The 18,554-nt window shown below is 43.6% G+C and overlaps 1 protein-coding gene across 9 annotated transcripts in view; it reads left to right on the top strand.

The window, feature by feature from the left end:
- Positions 1-18,554, top strand: part of LOC101062192 (teneurin-3) — a 121,541-nt gene that overhangs the window by 57,499 nt on the left and 45,488 nt on the right. For 8 of the 9 annotated variants that reach the window (XM_029847092.1, XM_029847093.1, XM_029847095.1 and 5 more), the window contains 4 exons: positions 3,396-3,634; positions 10,288-10,413; positions 12,623-12,837; positions 17,694-17,886. In XM_029847092.1, the coding sequence (XP_029702952.1) occupies positions 3,396-3,634; positions 10,288-10,413; positions 12,623-12,837; positions 17,694-17,886 (773 nt within the window). The remainder of the gene's footprint in view (positions 1-3,395; positions 3,635-10,287; positions 10,414-12,622; positions 12,838-17,693; positions 17,887-18,554) is intronic. The other variant, XM_029847096.1, reaches the window with a different exon arrangement.

Here is an 18,554-nt window from a genome sequence, read left to right as displayed (position 1 = left end):
TCCGCCACATCTGTAGCATTTGTGTGTGCTTGTTTGCTCGTCCATTCATTTTGCACTGGATTAATCCCGCCTGATCCGACTGTCACCTTGAAATGCTAATGCTAGCGCAGAACAACGGCTAATAGGCAGATTACATATTCTGAGGGCTTCGATTTGCATTATTTCTCTCAGACCCTTTCCAACTGGAGCTTAGCCGTCGACAAATCCGCCCACCGACTGTTTAGTCTTTCGTCCTCTGCGAGGATGTTTTCAAATGTCATTCCGATGACAAGCAGTGTTGTGAGAGCAGAGGGAGACCAGGGTGGCTGCCGCTTTTGTATTACAAGCTGCTCATTGGGACAGACAGGCGTGCACACAAACTCACTGTGATCACACTGACGCACAGCCATTCATTTGGTCTCTCTCTCCCCCTCAGACTCACACTGTCTTGATTGTATGCACTCTTCTCTCTTTTCACTCATGGCACACCATGTTAGGGCCGACTGGATTAGCATAGTAATGTGTCTTGTTGCATCGCACTGGCTGTAATCAATTACAGTCGGTCATCCAGTGTGTGTATAGCCGCGGACATTTACACCGGTCTGCAGTTTGTTAATCATGTCCAACAGCATTTCATCCTTCAACCACTTCATCCTGCTCTTAAGGGGGGGGGGGTGAAAATAATATATCAACATGAAAAAACATTGCCTGCAGAGTTGCTTCAGAGTTCAAATGAATGTCCAGGGATGAGATTTGTCTTGGAGAGCCTGATGGAAACTCTCAGTCTTCTACGTTCTCTTACAAGCTCCGGCTGATGTTAAAGGTAAAATGAAGCAGGCTTGCCAGTTCTCATCCTCCCACGTTGCCTCGCATGTCTTTTGTAATTAAATGTGTTCTCGGGTCGTTGGGAGATCTCAATTATGCAAATAACCCTAAAATTAATTAAATATTGTTTCCATGTTTCAAAAGGGCCTCTGCAGGAATACAGATGTGCTTCTATTGTGTTTTTAACTATTGTTTGGGCTTTTTTTGTGTGTGCTTGCTACTTTGAGAGTGTAATGCGCCGACGTCTTTGCATAAATATGAGGACAGGTACCTTTGAGACCTTTTTATTTGTGGAGAGGAAATAAAAACAGATTCCACAGACGTTATTCGTGATGGGTAGTCACCTCCGTCAAATAGACTGCCTATACCTCCCCTCAGACTGGCGTACATGAACTTGCATGTCCGTGTCCCTTCCTGTCTGCCTTGTCAGATTGCATCCACTTACACTTAACTCCCCAGACGGGGGAGTCTATTTGCCTGTGTGTCTGACTGCACGTTTGCCGCCTCTGAAGCTGTGCGAGTTTTGACCTCAATTCATATCCAACAGCGTCTAACGGAGTCTGCCGCAGCTCCTGTGCAGATTGTTCCGGATTTGAGAATCTGAGCCGCTCGCCGAGCGCCGGCTAACAAATTGTCATTCCGGGCCTGATAAATGCTAACCTTTAAATGGAATCCCTGTCTGTCCACGACCACACGTGTCAATTGGGGCGTCAAAGAGCCAGACAATGAAAATCTGACATTTGTTCTTGGAGTCGAGCATTGATCCTGGGTGGAGATGGTCTTCTGGGAGGCAGGAAGTTGTGGAAAATACCAGCAGCGGCTCTGGAATCTGTGTGTGGCTTGAAATTTGTACAGATTTTGCAAATGTTCTTGCATATTCATACAGTAAAGTAACAATTTACTCTTCCTGAACAATGTTTTTTTTTATTCAGCTAAAATAATTTAGCTAATGAGAATTTTGGTGCTCTTACAGCTTCTCTAAAGTTTAAATCCGGGAAGAAGAAAAAAAAAAAAACCCTGATTAAAAGTCTTCCCATCCTTTACTGTTCAGTTTCTGATTTTTCACCCAATTAGCTGTTCTCAAACTCTTACAGTTCAGATTCCCAGTCAAGATTAAAGCAGCCTTTGCAAAACTTGAAACAGACTGCAGTTAGCACACAAATAATTCATAAGCGGACGCCGCTAGTGGTGTGTTCAGTGACCCAACCTTTCTGAAGGCAGCGCAACACCGGAAATCATGTGACCTGTTGTAAAAGACTCATCAGGAAGAGCAGGGACTCTCAACTCTTATGGGGTTGAGCTGAAATGGGGTATTTACACAACTATATTGAGATATTTGCACCCAGTCTTTGGTAGATTATTATTAATACCTTTCATTCACTTTGGGCGACGGGTTTCACGTCTTGTTTGGCGAGCACAGATTGTGGGAGACTAACCGGGAAGCCGGATGGTGATACACATTATTTACCCCTCATTATGCCAGGATCTCCTGAGCAAACTACTGTGTGAAAGTGGCAAAGTTTAGATTTTAGTAAAAAATGCAAGCTTATCTGGTTCTGCCGGAGGTTTACAGCGGGTGATATTTTTCATGCCTGTCCATCTGCCCGTCTGGTAAAAATAAATAAATAAACAGACCTCGCCCCAATCATACGGCGCTATTTCCGTCGTCAGGATTGGGTACGGAATCAATTTTGACAACATTAGTTCAGCAAACAGCAGAAATGAATGAATGAGACACGATGTGCCTCAATACTACTAACGGATGTAATGGACTGAAGCCCCTCCCCCGATGTGGCGGAGCCCACAGCTATCAGAGGACCCCGGAGAGGGGCCAGAGCGGTGGAAAACACGGGTTGGCATTGTTACAGCACGCTAGTGTTCTCTCACCTGTGCTTTGAGGGCATCCATGTGAATCCATGCAAAGGGTCCAACCCATTATTTCAGTAACCAGGACAACATGAAAGAGCGATGGAAATCTAGGCAGGTGCTGCTATTTAGAGCGGGGGTGGGCAGCATATCATCTTGTTTTGGGAGTAACAGGTGTTACCGCTTTGGTCAAATCCCTCTAAGAATAAAATCAGTGTCAGGAAGTCGCAACCATAATGCGCACCATGTGTGATGGAGAGTCCCGCAGCCTCGCTTCGGAGGCGCATTTGCATCGCCTGGTCAATCTGTCCAGTTTCACTGGCCGTCCCCATAAGCTGCGGGGCATTTAGGTTTTAATCTCCACGTAGTAGCAGGAGAGGCAACAAGGCTTAATTCATTTACTTAAGAGCTTTTCACGTGGGGTTTAAAAGTTAATAGGACAATCACTCCATAGTGCATTAGATTAAACCTTCTTAATTACCACAGGTGTAATAGCCTATTAGTAAAGGGCCAGTTGTAAAAGGGCAAGTCGAAAATTATTGTTTTTTATGAGGCGATTTTCATTCACCTCCTCCAAAGTCAGGGTTCTTATGAATATCAGAATAGAACCAAGTTCCTCGTGCAGCAGGATATGCTTGGACGCCAGGTTTCGATGTTCTAAATTGCATTTTGTCTGTTTTTGTGGCGTCTTTAGCTCACAGCTGATTTGCCTCCCTCCTCTGCAGGCATTTTCTTTTTAAAACGGGCACGGGATCGACACCTTTCTTCGGCGCTGCCGCCCCGGGTTACACCATGGCAACGGGGACGGTTTACTCCACCCCAGCGCGCCCTCTGCCCAGAAACACGCTGTCCAGAGGGGCTTTCAAGTTCAAGAAGTCGCCCAAGTACTGCTCCTGGAAGTGCACGGCCCTGGCGGCGGTGGGGATCGCCGTGGTCCTGTCCATCATTCTCTGCTACTGCATAGGTAAGGCTGATCTTTAGCATCAATAAGCTGTAAATTTTGATAAGTAATAGACATTGCAGTAGAATTTAAAAAGCACTCTCATTCCAATTATCCACACCTCTCTGGATCATGGCTGATGTACTGTGAGTTATGTTCAGGAGCTCTTGAAGTTAAAGCAGCTAGCCAATTTTAAAAACTTGGCTTTCATTTATATTTATTGTACGGGCAATAGAACGTACCCTTTTAAAAACATTTTCCTCTGTCGCCCCTGTCTGAAATCTAAATAGGTATTTCTCTTCTTCCTACATCGTCTCTAATGCTTCCTTTATTCTTTTTATGGGCCTCCAATTCTTTTTTGTATCCGTCTATTTTCTAATTCTTGGCCTGGATAAAACATAAATAATCCGCACGTTCAAATGCATCTGAAAGCTTTTTCCTCATGCAAGAAATTGGCAGTAAACAGATGATGCCCGCGTCTTTAAAAATGCAGCGCGAGCCTATTCCATTTAGATACCAGTCAGATCCTGTAATATTTGCGATGCTGCCATGACGGTCCATCTGTGGCCCCTCCGTCCCAGCTCCAGATACCAGGACCTAGCAGTAACGGCTGAACAATCTGTCCTCGCTCTCTTTTTCTACTCTGTCAGTTTTATTTTAAGGTAAAAGATTACGAAAAAAACCCCAACTTGGCAGTGCCTCGTATATTAAGTCCTACCAGGCGTCTTTCTCTGACCAATTGCTGCAATTGGAGTTGAGGTGAATCAAGTTGGTTTCATGCTTTTGAAAGCTTTCAACTGCCCCCCCCCCCCCCCCTTCCCCCCCACCATCCACCACACCGCAACTTCCAGAGAAAATGCACGTTCCATCTGTGAGCCCAAGTGGGTCAGTTGGGACTTTTCTTGAGATGTAGTCATTCCTGCTAAAGCGGGAACACTTTGAATGAAACCTTGTGTCCTGTCGGAAGAAGAGACTAGATGGAACGTGCACCTTTGCACTTGACGGCTTTATTGGGTGGCGTTAACGAGAAATGATGAAGATGGAAACACAAAATGCTCCTATGCGATGCGTTCAAGGCCAAATGCTTTGGACAGTTTGAGTATTTCCTTTAGTGTTGTTGCAGGATGGCATCCAAATGTGATGTTTGGAGCAAACCCAAATCCTTTTCTCAGCATGTCCTGTCCTTTTATCTTGATAAACAGTCTCTTTTAGAGGCGTTGACTCGGACTTGTTTTCTTGAAGCTTGTGTGTGTCGGCGTGCTCCATTCACCCCATCAGCTGTACACAGGTTTCTAATAGCTTTAAGCTTCACACGGCCTTCAAACTAACAAGTTTCACCAGCTCCTCACTGCCAGTTATAAAAAGTCGGGGTTTTTCAAAGATTACACCCTTGGCCGTACTGTGTGAAGGCGGTTCAGGAGCAGAAAGCCCAGGTCTCTAAACTCATAGCTTCTGCAAATAGGCTCAATATTTGTTCAAGCCCAGAGTTTTAATCAGGGAATTTAGCTTTGATTTACAGGAGGATGCCTCAGGAAAAAAGTAAACCTAAAACATCCACCTAAATATACACCAATCTTCTTCTAAAGGATGACAGAGTGCAAGTTACCTCTAGATGCCAAGAATACAGTTTGGGGAGCGAAACCGAATAGCCAGACAGTAATTACTGAGCAGGGCTTTGACGTGAAAGTGCAGTATTACCACTGAATAGCTGCATGATCTGGAGGTGCAGGCACTTGTTTTTCTTGAAAACCAGTATTTCTGTGTCTGTGGCTGCTCATACGTTTCAGTTCTGGGGGAGGAAAGAAAGCGCCTCCAAGAACTGCAGACGATTTGGACAGTTTTTAAAGGCGTCTTCCAGTCAATCAGAGGCGATTGCCCGGACCTCGCCTCCCGTTAACCAAGCCGACGTGCCTCTCGATCCGTCTGTCACGGCCATTTTCCTTTGACTGGCTTTTCTTTTGTCAAATTGCAAAATATTTGAAACAGTTCAGTCAGACATGCAGACCTGGCTGCGGCGTATTATATTTTCCACGCAGCCTCTCCTTCTCTGCGTCCCTTTGACAGGGAAGCTGTGCATCACTCCTCCACTTCTCATCTGAGGTTCACCGAACGGCCGCCAGTTTTTGTCCTTGGGGGTTTCCCGATAAAACACAGGCGGAGAGGTTCAAATGGCCAGCGCAGATGGCGCCGTCCAAATGAAACACAAGCAGCAGCGCTGAACTCTTATAACAAAGACAGCGGTCCCTTTAAAGAAGATCGTGGTCCGTGAAAGACTTTGTTGTTGCACAGCTGAAACTTTCTCATTCTGTCAAACAGGAAATCTTTTTATCTCCGCCAGGAAGATAAACTAATGCTCACCCTTCTTCCCTCCGTTGGGCATTATTGCCTACGAGAAGGTTTTCTAACAAATGTCTGAGAAGATGTCACAGCCGACTCCTCGCTAACCTTTAGAGTTTTGACCACAGCAATAAACCTGTTACAGATTCATCCGTCCTCGTGCCCTCCCTTGTCAACCGACCCCTTAATCTGTACACTCTGCTGTCCTCCCTGAGCGGATATATATGCTCGGAGCCATGGGGAAATATGACACGGTTGTATAAGGTGAAATATGGGCATGCTAGAAACATCCCATAACCAGCTTTTTTATTGGCAAAAAGAGACTGGGAGTGTCCTCTCAGATAAACATCATAAATGTGCAAGATCAATATCAATATTTACATCTTTCTTTTTATTAACTTTACTGCTTTGAAGCTACTTTCTGAAGATGTAGCATCTAACTGTCTATATCTATGTATATATATGTATGTATGTAGGTAGGTAGGTATATACGCACATACATACACGTAGCTAATGTAACATTGCAGCTCCTCCAAGTGCAGGAATTTTATTTCCATTGGGGCTCCTGACTGCTCAGCTCAGAGCAGCAGCATTTGTTCAGCTGTTGTCACTAATAGTTCCAGCAGATTTAATTCATTTGCAGATCTTTTCATGTGAACCTGCGCTCGCTTCTTTGATTGTCGACCTGTTGGATGTATTTTTGGCCCGACTCCTCTGCGCTGTGCGTGCGTGTGTGTGTGTGTGTGTGTGTGTGTGTGTGTGTGCGTGTGCGTGTGCTAAACAGATGTAGCTCTTTGCCACTTGCCTCAGGTGTCTCAGAGCGTTTCCACCACTTCCTCTCCTTTATCCACAGCCAATTCACCTGCCAGCTGCACTGACTCAAATATATATAGTCTACACTCAAGCCCTAATTCTAATCCCCTGCCAGAAAACTATACACACACACACACACACGCAGGCACACAGGCACGGGCATATTTTAAGGTGAAACACCAAGTTTTCAAACTACATTTGTCAAATGTAACTTTTTTCAATCGAACGGCGCTTTATATAATTTTTCTGGAGTGAATTTTGAAAGTAAGAGGCAGAGCAGTCATTAAACTGACCCTGGCTCTGACCAACAACTGCAGCTCCTGTAATTCAAATGAGGCGAAAGCCTGCTGAGGCGAGGCTTTCCAGCTCCGGCGCGGCCAACTAGCCTGATTGGATGGATTTCAGCAATTGTTCAGATGAAAGGAGGCCAATCAGGACCGATCGCTGCTTTGATTGTTTGCAGGAAGAGCTGGAGGATTTTCTAGAATTCCTTTTCAACAAGAAGGCTCAAAACAAACTGGGGACACTGTCTTGAGTGATCATAATTATTGGAGAATGATTAAAACCTTGTTTTCAGTTCAGAGAGGTGGCAGAGTTCACCCAGTATCCTTATCCTAATGGTACTGGATGATGCATACAGTACGTATGCATCATCAGTGTATGAAGCACTTTTTTCTTGGCTTGTAAACTACTAAACAAATTCAGTTGTTTTTTTTTTTTCCTGTGGGATTTATCAAAGATCAGGTTGGTCAGTGTGAAGATTTTCACGGTTTGATTGGGAATTGTTTGGTTCTTGCCAGTTACCGGGCGGCTCCACTCACCAGTACTGACAAACACTTATTAACAACAGTAAAGATCTCTTTCAATCCCTCAGACGAAGAGGGGGTGACATGTAGCATGCTTCAGATGCAACATAACCTTAAAAACAAGCCCCGCTGTGGCTGATCTTGTGTTAAATCTGTTTCTGTCGGTGCCTGTCGGAGACGCAGGAAAACGGGAACAACTTGTATCAAGAAGTCCCCCAGGGACGTTTCTGAGGAGATGTGGAGACGCGCAGCAAGGTTCTAACATAAAACAATGTTTATCTCAATAATGCTGATGTTGTTGAGCTCCAAGTTGTTGGCACGCCTGAGTCCAGATGGACCACCCTTTCTCATAAATGAACTAATTATGCTTCCTGATGAAGGCCATCAGAATAGCATACTTAGCATATATTATCAGAAAAAAGTACTCTGGGGTTTTTATGGTTATTTGTGTTTTAAATGTCTTTCTTTTTTTTTTTTTAGTTAAATAACAGACCTTTTTTCAATTTTACCTGGGGCATAATTGATGTGCAGAGTTTACGCATCAATTAACATTTGCAAAAAAGTATAGCAGGATGATTTTTGCAAAGTAACTTCTCTACATTTAATACCACATAACTGTCAAAGCATGAAAAAAAAATGATGCTCCGCAGGGCTAATATCGCCATCAGTGGTCCCGGTTGTGGATCCTACATTTGCAGGCCTCTTACTGACTGATCATGGTCCATTTGTATTGATTGAGTGCCTGAATTAGCAGGAATAATTATGCTAATTCAGAAGATACCTGATCCAAACGATCTCCTGCTGCATTTTAGGGTGTCTCAGAGTTGGAGGAAGCCCGAATTGTTGAGTTGCAGAAGAAAAATGTCGGCAGTTGTGTTCACTCAGGAAGCTCCTGCTCATTGAATACTGATAAAATCATAATTACACTGCAAGTGTTAATGAAGAAGAGTCTCTCATCAGAAATTCAAGGGACTTTAGTGGGTTTGCTGCTCACGAGCAAATATTGTTTACATTCATACAGGGCCAGAAGATGATTTCCTCACTATCTTATTGCACAAAAATGACGTTTTGTGGTTTAACATTTGAAAGGGTAATTTTCCAAAATAATTGATGCTTAAAATTTGAAATAGACGTTTTTTTTAAGTGAACGATTGTTCTCCCCTCTTATTATCCACTTCCACTGCCCATTTTCCGTGTCTTTTTGCACAAGTACAGTGCTGATTATCGTCTTTCGCTACTTTTGTTTCAGCTGAATCATTTTAGTTCAAGACAAAACTTTCCTCTCAATATTCCCAACAATCACAGTCCACAAATAAAAAAATCCATGATTCATAATGACGACACAAGGTTTATAGTTCAGATAAGTAAAGTTACATTCTTTTACTTTGCAGAACGAAGGTAGAAATCCCTCTTTTCCAGTTCTACTTATTCTTTCTGCGTGTCAGACCAGACCTGGGTGAATATTGTATCAAACAGGAGATGTTGATGCAAATGTGCGTAAATCCACCAAAAAAAAAATCTGTCTGGAGTATTCTCACCGTGGGAGCTGCACCTCTGACAGATGACAAGAATTCACAGGGTTTAGTCAGAAATATTGATACACCACTTGGCATAAATTCCTTCTGCTGATTTGTTTCAGTGGCAGTTGAAATGGATTCTGACAATTGAGGGTGATGCTGGCTGAATATGAAGGGCTGCCCAGCGTTAGATCTGTATTATTTGGTTGGAATTCAAGGCTACACGGTGCTTATTCATTTCCGCCTCAGTGCGGTGTATCTTTTTCACCACAAAGTGATGCTAAGAATATTCATCAGAATCCTTCAAACAGGCACAGTAGTTCTTGACAATGCCCTGCCCATACTAGTTTTTATTCAACTCCTCTCTGTGTCTCTCACATTTGATAGTTTTTCCCAGCTTCATGTCCACCTCTCATATTTTTGCTGCAGTCAATATCCGTCCTCCCAGCGTGTGATGAGCGTTGAAGTAAAGTTCCTGCCTCAGATCAAATGGTCGGAAATGAAGATGCTTCCTCGGCGTGTCCTCCGGCTGGTGACTTTGATGGAGACCGGCCCTCTCTCTGGGCTGGCAGAAGCCCCTCACTTTCCTTAAACAGGAACGCAGTCCGACTGCATCCAGTAATGTGACAGCAGAGCAGGTTGGCTGAGTTAAAGCCAAGCAACCATGTGTCTTGCAGCAGATACCCTCTAATTTTCTCACCGTTCTGAGACAGTCTCAATAAACTCGCACTGTCTGCATTTGCCTGCGCTTCCAAATGAATATAATATTATTTAGAGGCTTGGATTCCTCCGGTGTGCCTGTTTGCTGGATTTGCAAGCATTTTAAAATAGAACTATCTGCTGTCTGAGCCTGGATGGCTGTTCGCGTGCAGAGACACGCATGTTAATGAAAAAGCCTCCCAACGGAAACACGCTTGAGCAACAGGGTTCCTGAATATCGATTGAGCTGACTTTTCCTGGCCTCTGTTAGCGCTGTTTTCGCACCAAAAATGGCAATAAATAAATAAATAAACAACCACCGACTGAAACATTGGCAGTTAAACTGTTTCTATCCTGCCTGTGTTGAATCCATCCCCACGCTCTCCCCCACAGGTCTTTTGTGCTTAAGTAGCTTGATTGTTTATGTGGAGCTATTTGCTTATTTGCTTTTCCAAAAGCCCACGCAGGTTTTTATTAATTTTTTTTTTCCCTGTGTATTTCACAGCAATGCACCTTTTTGGCCTCAATTGGCAGCTTCAAGAGTTGGACAACCAGCAAGCGTTTGAAAATGGAGGAACTGGGAAGACAGGGACCACTCAGTCGAGCATCGTGACCGCGCTGGCTGCAGATGGTGAGGAAACAGGAGACGGCCTTCTGCAAAGCTGCATCCTCGCTGTTTGTTCATTGGCTGCGGCGTTTTTTTAGTCATTTTATATTTATTTTCTGGTTTGGAGCGAAAAGCTTGAATCGGAAAACAAAGTTGATTCAGTCACCTAATCCACATTGAGCTTTCGTTTGAACAATCCCGAATGCTTTTTCGTCACCGGGCTGGAGAGATGGTGCCAACAAACGGTGGACCCAGTCCTGCAAATTTACTGCTATGAGAATTGAGAAATGGTAGCCAAACTGAACTGTTCATCAACCTCCTTTTGGGGAATTTATGTTTGCTTCCGCGTCAGATCTCGCCATTGTGCAGCATAATTGAAAAGGTGATTCAGACCCTGACATGGGAGGTTAATCTCCAGTTGCAGGTGAAGGGCAGAGCAGCCAGGGCACTAAAATACATCTCATTGTAGTCATTTAAAGCCACAATAAAGCCACATGAGAACTTTTTTTGTGTGATAAAATGAAAAACAAAATCTAGATCCGTAATTTTATGAGCAGAAATTCATCTTTCGGTTTTAATCAAAGACCTGAGCTCCACGCGGAAGGTTCAAATGACCACAGGACAGAAAATTTGCAACCCGGAGACATTTGGCCTCATAAATGACAGAGTGAGATATGGCCACTTGACACCCAGTTAGTCTTCAGAGTTTATTGAGATCTTTCACCCTGTGAATATTAATTGACTCTTATCGGACAGATTTATGGAGCCTAATCATAATCATGGACCACTGTGTTTAACAACAAGCAGCCAAGCAATCTCACCTTTATGGCGAAAGCCACCAAATTAATCAATGTGCACATGTAGGTATTAGAATTCATGACCACGGAAGCATTAATTGAGATGAACGTGCCAGACAAAAGCTCGATTGTATAAACTCTGCTAGATTTAAATCCTTGTGAGCACTGCAAATTAAGATAACGAGGCGGTTTTTAGAGCACACAAAAGCAATCAATAGCCAGCTATTATTTTCCCCAGAAGCAAACTTGATTTTCAGAATTCACTCTTCACTTTGGCTGAAGCCTAAATGACAGCTTAACACTGGAGGGATGCAAATAATGGAGGTCTGCCACCAGGGCGGTACAAAGCTTTCGCAGGTCTGCGCTGCGAGACTCTTTACGAGCTGCGGGAGCAAAGGTTGAGTTGTTGTGTTGCATGGCAACCGTGCATCAACCCCCAGACAAATTGAGTCGTTTGAAATAAGGGCAGCCCTGTTCCCTCTACAAAATAGAGCCTCAGACTGAGAGGACTCAAAACCCATTATGGATTAGATTTTTTTTTTTTTGCCAGGACAATAAAATCCGCTCTTGTCAAAGTACCTTAAAAGCTGCAGCGTGAGGCGTATTAATGCCGACGAGCTGGCCGCCTAGGGTGCCATCTTTGTGCTCCTGAAGGACGCGGACACGGTCTCCAATCATCATTCACCATACTTCTGATGCTGTTACCTGCTAAACTAGTGCCCGACATATCTGATACATCACATTTAGATCTGATCTGAGCTGAATGACCACTCACGAGGGTGGGAAGGATTTAAGAAGGAGGTGAATTCCCGTTGTATCTATTCTCTTTTGTCTCTTTTTGTATATCATGGCCTGTGTAACCATTCTATCTATTCATTCTATTAGATGGTCATTGTTAATTTATAAAAGATACGATTATTCTATTTTGGGGCCTGCTTCCTTGCAGTCGGAGCTTAAAATTGAATATTGTGCTTCCTGTTTAAGCCTGACGCTACCAATCGGTGTTGGGTCTGATCAGGTTTAATGAGGCACTACTTTAAAGCGCATTTGTTGCAGTTAATATCCACCAAGTCCGCCTTTATCCCTAATATCAAGTCAGTCATTTAAATTTAAAGTTTTGCCTTTACTCTTGAATCCTCACATTTTGACCTAAAACTGCGTAAAATAATGAATTAAATTTGGATTCGGCACTAGCTCGGGCATCTGTACGACTAGCTACACCTGCAACGCGCCGTGTCCGTGGAGACCTAATATGGCGCGCTGACAACACGGCTCACATCCATCATTTGTAAACCAATTTCTTTATTTCAGTGCTTGCAAAAATGTGAATGTGATCAATGAGCGTTGCTCACCACAGGTGCTCTACGACAGTAACCCAAACTCAGCTGTTCCCATGCTGACTTTTACCTGGTCGGGGCCACGTTTCTGTCTTCCAGGAAGGTCCAGCGTCTTTCACCAGGAGAACAACTCCCTTGATGTCGGACAGGTGGACATCGGGAAGAGGGTGGGTCAGAACGTTCCGCCGGGGGTGTTCTGGCGTTCCCAGCTGAGGCTGGAGCAGCCAGGCTTCCTGAAGTTTAACATCTCGGTACAGAAGAACGCATTGATCGGAGTCTATGGGAGGAAGGGGCTCGCTCCAACCCACACTCAGGTGAGGCCTTCCTAAGAAACAAAAATTTAAGAAATTTAAAAAATTTAATTTCTACCGATGGTGTTTTAGTTTGTTAATAAAAACAAAAATCAATCTAGTCCTACAGTGTTGATGTTTTATAATATTACATTTTAAAAAGCATCCTATACTGTCATACCTGCTGGTCCGGTGTTGTATCCACAGGGTTTCCGATGTTTCCTCCGTTGCACTTATGACCTTTGTGAAAAGGATCTCCATTCGCTGCTCTGCAGACATCCTCTTTCCTCCCCATTTCATTGTACTGGGGGTTTATCTGCGTAAATGCTGCCAAAGATTCAAACCCATGTTTATTAGCTTCGTATGATGGGATTGCTGGTCCAATTTCATACCATATTGGCTGCTTTAGCAGGGTCTGAAAAGAACAGCCTTGCGATGGAGCTGCTGAATATCTCACTGGCTATGAATGGTCTTTGTCTGCCATTTGTTGCTGGGCAGGTATCAGACAAGATTTCTTTGAGCTCTTTCAAAAGCACTAACTTTAATATGAGGAACTGACTCAGAGTGAGCAAAAATAAATGATAGGCTTTGAAACTCAAAAGGATAAAATGCACCATAAAACCAAAAAGGACACAGAGTTCCTCCTCGTGATAATATTGATGATTCTTTTTGGGAGCTGCGGTGTTCTGTGGGTATATTTCCTCCTGCTCATGCAGTCGAGTAAAAGTGTGATAAGCTATGCAAATCTTTTCCTTGCATGGACCCCCCTAGGACATGTAGTGTCAGGGCGCGCTGGAAGAGGATGCAAGTTCAGCCCCCGTTTGGTCCTCTCGGCTTTGATTTGCCTTCAAGTGGGCCCTCACATCTTTCACTTCCACCAAATGTCTGCCATTTGCAAACTGAAGTGTTTCCAAAATGTCTGAGGTGCGACTTGAGTGACATTTCTGGGCATCTGAGTGTCCACTGTCTGGTGATGGAAGCACTCAGACAATGGCTATTTTCCACCACACTTGACTGCAAAAGCTCTTAGCCTCACCTTCTTGACATTCTCTCTCCGTGAAGACGAGCTTCAGTGAAGTGTAGACGGTTAGGGCCACTGTTTGATGGAGGAAAGTCCAATGGGAGTTACAACGGGTGAGCTGGATTGCACTTTCAAGGTGAAAGAGGGAAGCCCAAGAAAATCAAAGACTAAAGGCGGCTAATTAACAAGTCGCTGCCTCCGTGTTTCCAGTAATTGTTATACAGACGCTCAAGCTTGTCAATCCTGGACGCCACGTCTGTTCCGACCACCACTAAATTAACAATTGTTCAGGTACCGCGGCTGCGAGTCAATGCGTTCACTTAACTGAGCCCGAAAGGCCCCGATGAGAGATATTGACTGCTCATTGTATTCACCAGTCGGACGACAAGACAACATTTAAGAGCGACGGCCTTGCCACCTTTCTCAAATATAGACTTCCTCTCTGCTATTGAACGCCTGTCGGTGTCGCTACAAAAGCCAAACGTCCAAGTGTCAGGAAACTTTGATTTCTTTTCTCTAAATTAAGTGCTGGACAAAGTTCACTCGGTCTCACGGTACTCTCCCTGCGCCTGCGGGCGAGCCCTCTCCATGTCTGTTCTCTTGTCTTTTATTGCCTGTTTTTCTTGGATTGAAATGAGTCAGGGGGGCCTCGGCGTTGACTAATCGAGATGTATGCACTTGGCCAGGATTTTGGGTTCACTGGAAAAACTGTTTGATTACTCCCCCCTCAAGCCAGCAACACAAAATCTCGCCTTCCACAAGGTTAATATCCTTCCCCCTGGCCTCTGTTATACTCAAAGGGTTTTAATCACAGCCATGACTCTGCTTGCTCCGCCTTAACGCGCTGTGCTAAAGGTTACAGAGGGTTCTGATTGTCGCATTCCCCAGCACTAAATCTGGTTTTAATGTTATTGTTGTCCACCATATTGTCCATTGTAGCTTTATGAGAAAAAATATTACACCGATTTTTGACCGAGTCATGGTTATAGTAGCAGTTTGCAAACAGCACATTGACGCGATTGACGAAGATTAGTTAATAGAACCTGAGGGAAACCATTGTAGCACCACCTCGTTGGTCCAGCCTGGCCCTCGTTTCCTTTGTTTGATGACCAAATGATTAATATACACCCATTTTTGTTTAAGCTCCAATCTGGTATCGAGTAACGCCTTCAAAAAAGTACTGTTTTTATTTTACAAGCCAGTTTCCCAATTTGTCCGTCTGCCATTTGATACCTCACAGTTGGTTTACTGCACATTAACTCATCATTGGCTCCTTCTGAAAAACAACTTTCTTTTAGTGCTGGAGCTGTTCTGGTATGTTACGAGCCATGGAGCTAGTCTGAAAGAAAGTAATTGCTGAATCGAGCGTACCCAGATGGTGGCCATCTTCCTCTGACCCCTCAGTGGTCATACGTGCTGGCATAGTATTGCACAGCTGTGTTCTTCATTGAAATTCCTAAAGCACATTTCTTCCGATAGATATAAAACATTATATTTCCACTGTATCCTGAATAACCAGCAGGTGAAGGGGGGACGGGGTTAAGAGGGAAGCTATTTATTTGATATCCCATCAATCACTGCCAGATAAGAGCCAATGTTAACATTCCACCTATATTTAAAATTTGATCGGGTTATATATGATGTGATTGGAAGGACATGAATCAATTCTGAAATATCAGCGCACGTCATTTATTTAGGAGCGCGAGTAAAACATACCAAACCCGATCAGGCCTCGCTACACAAAGTTATTTCAAGACAAATGTGCGTTCAGAGCTCTTTAGCAGCGGGTCTGGCATGAAGAGGCTCACATACATTGCTGCTTTATTAAATTACAAAGTGAGCTGATTACATCCAGCATGTTTTACTGCAGGCTTTAATACATTCCTTCAAGATGTGTGCTAATATTTCAGAATTAAATTACACCATTTGAGCCGCCCGTCCCGAGCGTGATGTCAGTTCAGTCCAACCGCAGTGTTAATATGTTCCAGAGTGCTGCACATTTATATTTAGCCCTGCTTTTGTCTTCCTATTGTCAATAACCACTTAATGAAATACTCTCATCAATCAAATTCCTTAAGCTTCATCTACAGTGTTTTGATTTCTCTTCCTAATTTAAACCTCTGCAGCCCCAACCTACATTGAGGTGACATTCAAGCTGCTATTTATTTATTTATTTATTTATTTATTTAAATGCCGCATTTACTTTAAATTATCATATCCAATTCGAAACCACTTTTGAATAAACAGCTTTCTGTTCTGCTCCGATGCTGGTTGCATCTATACCTTTATGCAAGACGGCGCCCAAAATATACCCAAACCGTCTCATTATTGGCTTCCAATTCTCCTAAAACTGCAGCCAGCGTGCCAGACTGTATGCATCACAATAATAAGCAACCCACACGGTCACATTCCACCTTGAGTCAGCTTTAGCCAGGGGATCTGTCTGCACCGGCTGTGCTCTTCTGCAGCCTATAGCCTTTCTGAGGATTGCTTAGATGTGGAACACTGTTTTCTGCTGCAGTGCTCTCTCCCAGCCTCAGTCAAACGGAGGTTCAGGTGTTTAGCAGGTGTGGTGCGGGCGCATGTACCGATATCCTCGTTTCACTTGACAGAACTGCCTCATAGATCCTTGTTTACCCCATAAGTCATAGGGAGGGACACGAGCAGAGAAAATACAGAAGAAAGAAGACGAGGCTGCCTTTTGCAAAAAAAGAGAATCAACTACAAGTGCGATCTGAAGATATTTGAGTCTTAGCAGCCCAAACTTTTTCCATATTCTGTTAAATTACATATATCACATCACTGTATCTCCAGGGGGTTTTGGTTACGTATAACTTCAGATGCACATTACTCACATGCTTGACAGTAAGTCAGACGTCCTTGAAAAATGTGTTTTATGCTAAATTGCCTCCTGTGTTTTTGTTTGCACATACTGAAACACTCAGCCCGACGTGTTTTTGGTGGATATTCCTCACACTTCTAGGACATGTAATCGTGCCAGTTTTATAAGGCATCACTGCTTGCTGGACACATGACGTGTAATCATGGCTTTGGGTTAATATCACACTAATGCAGTTTAAGTGTTGGTAAAGGGCTGGTTTCCAAACTGCGATTCATTAGCAAGTGCAAAATACACACTTTATGCCGATACTGTGCTCTCACTTTCTGGTCTGACACTCGGGCGCTTATTTTGGTCTCACCGTTCCATTGCGTCTAATCCAAGATTCCCAAAGATGTGCTAATTAAAGAGGGGAAATCAGATCAGATCTCATCAGCAGGTAAAAATAGGTAAAAAACATTTCTATATATTTACTAGGGACTCTTCATGAGACCAGTTGGTTGTAGAGACACAACTAAATGTAGAAAAATACAAGAAATGACTCCAAATAAGTAGAGAGAAGTTCCCTAAACTGAACTCTACAAATCTGCCCGACTTGAAAGCATCTGCACGTTTGCACAGTAAAGTTGATTTACCAGATTGTAATAATGTCTAATATTTTTAAATGCACTCCTGTTACAGATGTATTTTTAGACCATTTCTGAGCATTTGCCCCGGAGCCACAGCGGCTCCATCAGTACAAACAACTCCCCGGCATCTATAAACATCAAATAACTGTCACTGAAAAATCAACATTTATTGTGCATACAGGCCCGTGTTTGTGTCTTGCATTAGGACTTTGAAGTGCTCCTCTCAGACTGTTAAGGAGATCAGTCAGGGTGCTGCATACAAAGCACCCACTAGAGGAAACACTCAGCCTGATTTATGGCTTTGAAACTTTTTTTTAATTGTTGTTTTTACTGGCTGATTTGATTACGATGACATTATCAATCATCTGCTGGAATCTTTGTGGGTTTACAGTATGATTTTGTGGAGCTGCTGGACGGCAGCCGGCTGATCGCCAAAGAGCACCGGACGCCCAGCGAACTGGATCATCCCGTCCTCGTCCACCAGGCCGGGTTCATCCAGTACCTGGACTCAGGGGTGTGGCACTTGGCGTTTTATAACGACGGCCGCAACGTGGAGGCAGTGTCCTACAACACCATCATCCAGGGTACTCAGATGCACATCTGCATTTAACAAGCGGGGCGGAATTGACGTGTAATAACATGTTTGGAGGAATTTAACAGCTGCGACTGTTTGAGATAAAGGGAATTAGAATTAAGCTACTATACAAATAAGCTAGGCTTTCAGAAGTTTTAGCCACAGGCAGGCAGATCTGGCTTTTATTGGTAATGGATTTGTGTCCTCAACATGATAATACAACACTATGTACAATATTGATCTCTCCCAGCTAACAACTACAGTTTTCTCAGGCCTGTGAAATTTCCTTGTGGGTTTGGAAGGTGGGGAAAGAAAAAAAACTCTTAAGGCAAGATAAAGTTTAGATTTTTCTTTTTCCAGTGGGAGTTTCATTGATCTGACCATACAAATACAAAGATATTGACAGCTGAGAGAGGAGGAAAAAGAAAAAAAAATTGCCAGGGTCCCAAAGCTTGCTCCAATACATTCCAGAGTAATAACAAATATATCTGCCCCCTTAACACCGATCAAAATGAACGGCCTAGTCTTTTGGGGTGCCCTTCATGAGCAATGGTCTGTTGAATGAACACAAGATCTGTCTGTAGGATATGTCAGATTAACTTCAACTCAGAGAGGATTTGAGCTGTAAACACTCAGGAGATTGCATTGCTTGTGTGGGCATGATCAGTCATTCAAGAG

This window comes from Takifugu rubripes, chromosome 14 (assembly GCF_901000725.2).
Source record: "Takifugu rubripes chromosome 14, fTakRub1.2, whole genome shotgun sequence".
Lineage (NCBI taxonomy): Eukaryota > Metazoa > Chordata > Actinopteri > Tetraodontiformes > Tetraodontidae > Takifugu > Takifugu rubripes.
This window is presented reverse-complemented; position numbering and strand designations above follow the sequence as displayed.